The sequence below is a fragment of the Cryptomeria japonica genome, chromosome 5, assembly GCF_030272615.1.
Source record: "Cryptomeria japonica chromosome 5, Sugi_1.0, whole genome shotgun sequence".
Lineage (NCBI taxonomy): Eukaryota > Viridiplantae > Streptophyta > Pinopsida > Cupressales > Cupressaceae > Cryptomeria > Cryptomeria japonica.
Genome location: NC_081409.1, coordinates 191,450,784 through 191,455,059, shown reverse-complemented (window position 1 = coordinate 191,455,059; position 4,276 = coordinate 191,450,784). Strand labels below are relative to the sequence as shown.

At 36.6% G+C, this 4,276-nt stretch overlaps 1 protein-coding gene across 1 annotated transcript; it reads right to left on the bottom strand.

Moving 5' to 3' along the window:
• Window positions 1-325: 325 nt before the first annotated feature.
• LOC131875801 (uncharacterized) lies at window positions 326-1,593 on the bottom strand. The gene is made up of 3 exons (XM_059220478.1): window positions 1,277-1,593; window positions 658-915; window positions 326-428 (listed from the first exon to the last, which is right to left on the bottom strand). Exons 1-3 carry the CDS (start codon window positions 1,591-1,593, stop codon window positions 326-328), a joined length of 678 nt encoding a protein of 225 aa, XP_059076461.1.
• Window positions 1,594-4,276: the final 2,683 nt, after the last annotated feature.

Below are 4,276 nucleotides of genomic sequence, written 5' to 3'. Positions count from 1 at the left end.
CTCACTTTGGATATGCACTTCTCTCTCTGATTTGTTGATCTGAACTGAATTGGACACACCACTGACTGGATAATGTTCTCCTCTTTTGTCTCTTTTTTGTTCACTCAAAAATCCCCCCAAATTTAAAATTCAAATTCACAACTACCTCATTTAATTCTCTGCAAACTTGGTTGTTCACGTCAGGAGATCCCAGCCAAATCTTCCCCAGGTTGTTTTTCTTGAGCTCTCTTGATAGGTAAGTGGGGAGATATATACACTGGGGGTTGACTAGACTTGGAGTAATAAATAAATTCTAAGACTCCCACTTTGTCCTGAGCCAACAAACTCAAACAAAATTCAAATCGACTATGCCCAGATTTCTCCTTAGGCGCTCAAAAGTGCCTCTGCCCAATGGTTTGGTAAAAATGTCTGCTAGTTGCTGCTTAGACCTGCAAAAATTCATCTAAATTTTACCATTATCAACTAAACTTCTAATGAAGTGATACATGATTTCAATGTGCTTGCTTCTACCATGAAAAACAGGGTTTTTACTCAATGCAATTGATGAAACATTGTCATAAAAGATCATTGTTCCATCCTCTTGTTCTTCTTTCAGATCTACCAAGATTCTTCTTAGCCATATAGCTGAAACATGCTATTGTATTCGGTGCTATATACTCAGCCTTGACTGTTGATATTGCAATAATGGGTTTCTTCTTAGAAGCCCATGAGATTACACTCGAACCCATATGAAACACATAGCCCGATGTGCTCTTCCTATCATCCAATCTTCGTGCCCAATCACTATATGTATAACCAATCAGCCTAAAATCAGTTACAGCGTTATACAAAATGCCATATCCCTTGGTGCCATTCACATACCTCAAGATTCTCTTACCTGCTTGCCAATGGGTGTCCTTTGGAGTCTCCATAAATCTAAAAATTAGAGTCATTACATGCATTAAATCAGGTCTAATTGTTGTCAAATACATCAAACTTCCAACCAAAACTCTTAAACCTAGTGAAATCAACACTGTTGTTGCAATCTTCCTTGCTCAACCTAAGACCTAAGGCTGTTGGTTTTGGTGTGGGCTTGCTACCATGCATTTTAAATCTCTTCAAGATCTCATTAGCATACTTTTCTTCAGAGATAAATATACTATCATGCATTATTTTTATGCCTAGAAAATATCTCAAGAGGCCCAAATCTATCATCTCAAACTCTCTTTTCATGGCCTCTTTAAAATTAGCAATGAGGAAATTATCATCCCCAATGAAAATTAAATCATCAACATACAAGACAACAATGATAAGCTTACCATTAGCTAGCTTGATGTAAAGAATGGGCTCACCATCACTTTTGCCAAAGCCATTGCTCATCAAATATGAGTCAGTCTTGTTGTGCCATGCCCGTGGAGCTTGCTTCAATCCATAACAAACCTTCTTCAGCCTATATACCTTGCCTTCATGACCCAAAACTTCATAACCAGGTGGCTTCTCCCCATAAACATCTTCTTTTAGCACTCCATTAAAGAAGGTGGACTTTACATCCATTTGAAATACCTTCCATTTGTGTGGGGCTGCAATAGCTATAATCACCCATACGGTCTCCATTCTTGCAACAGTGGCATACGTCTCATCATAATCTCTACCAAACTGTTGTTTGTACACCTTGACAACCAATCTTACCTTATGATGCTCTATTCTGCGTTTGGCATTGCTCTTAGTCTTATACACCCATTTAACCCCAATACTTTCTTGTTGGAGTGCAAATCAGTTAATTCCCAAGTATCATTTCTCTCTATTGCATCTATTTCCTCATCTATGGCCTCACACCATTTATCATCTTTAACAACATCCTCAAAATAAATTGGATCAATATGAGAAAATAATGCAAATTTCATATTTTCATCAAACCCATAATCATACCTTTCATTTTGGTAGATCTCCCTTAGACTTCTAGTCGTCTTTGGCATTAGGGAGGTAAGAGTGGGGTTTGAACTATCACTATTGTTGCTGCTCTATTATGCAGACTATGATTTGTACTGTCAGGAGCATTCAGGAGTCGGTTCTCTTACTACCTTTGGTTGCTTGCCTTTCTGCCTATTTCTGTCAGGAGTTGTCCAGGGAATTCAGGAGCTATCCAGATCTGAGGAGAGTTAACTGAATTCTGTGAGTCTGCTTGAATGCATGTCTGCACTAGGAGCTATCATGATCTGTCGGGAGCTATCAAGAGCCATCATAGCATCTTCCCGATATTCATACTCATCATCATCATCATCATTAATGGGCACATTTTGTGAGGTGGATTAAGAGGTGTCCATCAATCCATCCCATGACTCAATCTCTAAGAACTCAACATATCTACTTATGATGATCTTCTTGGTGATGGGGTTATACAATCTATATTCCTTGGACTCAACACTATAGTCCGTGAAAATGCATTTCTTGCCATTGTCATCCAACACTATATCCTGATGGTATGGTAGAAGACCTTGTATTCACTCTGGATTCTTAGGAATACCCATCTGATTTTATGATTCTCTCCAAAGGCAACTCTGGGAGGATATCCCATTATTTTGGGTAGACCTTGGTTAGCTATAGCGGATGATTTTATAAGTTGTAGGTCAGGAGATATGACAATTTTAGATGGCATGTCAACTAAAAATCTTTCACTTTATACACTAGCAAAACCTCGGCTTGATTTGGAATAACCAATGTGGCCTAATATAGGGGAAGAAGTTGATGAAGATAATCTAGTCACACAACTTATGGTGATAGATAGGGATCCTTTCCTGCAGCTTCAAGGAGAAGATGGAGTACTCTCCAATGTCCTTCAGGCTCAATTTTGTCTCTCTTTTATATTTTTATTGGTACTAGCAAAGGGTTTAGATATTGTTTAAGACCTAATATTGTGTTAAATACTGGTCCTATTATGTTTCCATGAACTTGAAAAAAGTGGTCATCAACTTCCCTTTATACTTCATTTTTGGTTAAATATGATGAATGATGAGGTGACCATGCTATGTGATTTATCCGTATTAATCTTGCATGTAGTTAGATAAATGTTATTCTGACATGAAATGGATATACCTTTGTTTTGTATGCACTAATGACATGATGCAGGAATAAATAAAGAATCAGAAATGGTCAAGGACTCACAACATGGAAGTTAATGCTAGTTAACTGGTTGAAGATAAAGTCACAGTAAGAGGAGCATTGAATAATTCAACAACCGGTTATTTACAGCTCATATAGTGCAATAATGAAACTTCAATATTCATGCTCGTAGGAGAATAAATCTAGGAGGGATAGTTATGCTAGATTTCCTCTGATGTTGAAACAACTTGATTGTTTCCTATTCAGAGTGTAACTCCCTCTCCTCTTTCTTCTGTTATAATAAATGGTGTCCTCCTAATGTTCTGGGAGTGGATTTGCCGATGATTAGAGTTAGTTAGGAGTTTCTTTGATATAAATAAGTTCAGATATCCCTTCTCAGAGATGGTGAACATTAGCTATTGTAATTTTCAATCTTTAGTTTTATAAAAGAATAGTTTTTAGAAAAAACTATGATGTAACAGTGTTTTCAGATCAATAAGATAGTTTTCCAGTTTGCAACTCTTAGTGGTTTTTTGGGAAGACTTTCTAAGGGGGCCCACTTAGTAAGAATTCCATCCTTTTACATTCAATAGTTATTTTCTTTCAGTATTTAGTTTGTTGTCTCGACGATTGACTATTCCTGTAGCCATTGGAAATCATCCTGTGAATGTTCCTACAACCAATATAGACAAAGTAGTTTCCTGTTTGCTTGCCATGGACTAAGTTGCTATTTTTCTAAGTTTAGAAGGTAGATTCCGTTAAAGAATTTCAGTTATTATTTTCAATGTACTTTACTTTTAGTATCATTTCCTTTTGAGTCATAGATAGAATGGCTACAATAAGATCTCTAATGTATATACATTGTTGACCCATTTCAAATATACGTCATGAGTTGACAGAAAATGAGCTTTCATGAAGATAGTATAACTACTTAGTATGGATGTCAAATCCCTAAGTTATTACCATAGAGTCTAGTTATTAAAACCATTAAGAGAGACAAACACCTACCCCTTATATTCATGATTATTTTTTCTTTATTGACAAAAATATCTTCTTATTGTTGACTAAATATGGCCCAGTTAAGGACATGGAGTGGATATGGGATAATTTCCAATAAAGGAAACAAGCATATGGGATAACTTCCAATAATGGGTAACCCAATTTTAGGAGAACAAGCGTATCTCCCTCATTTCTTAAC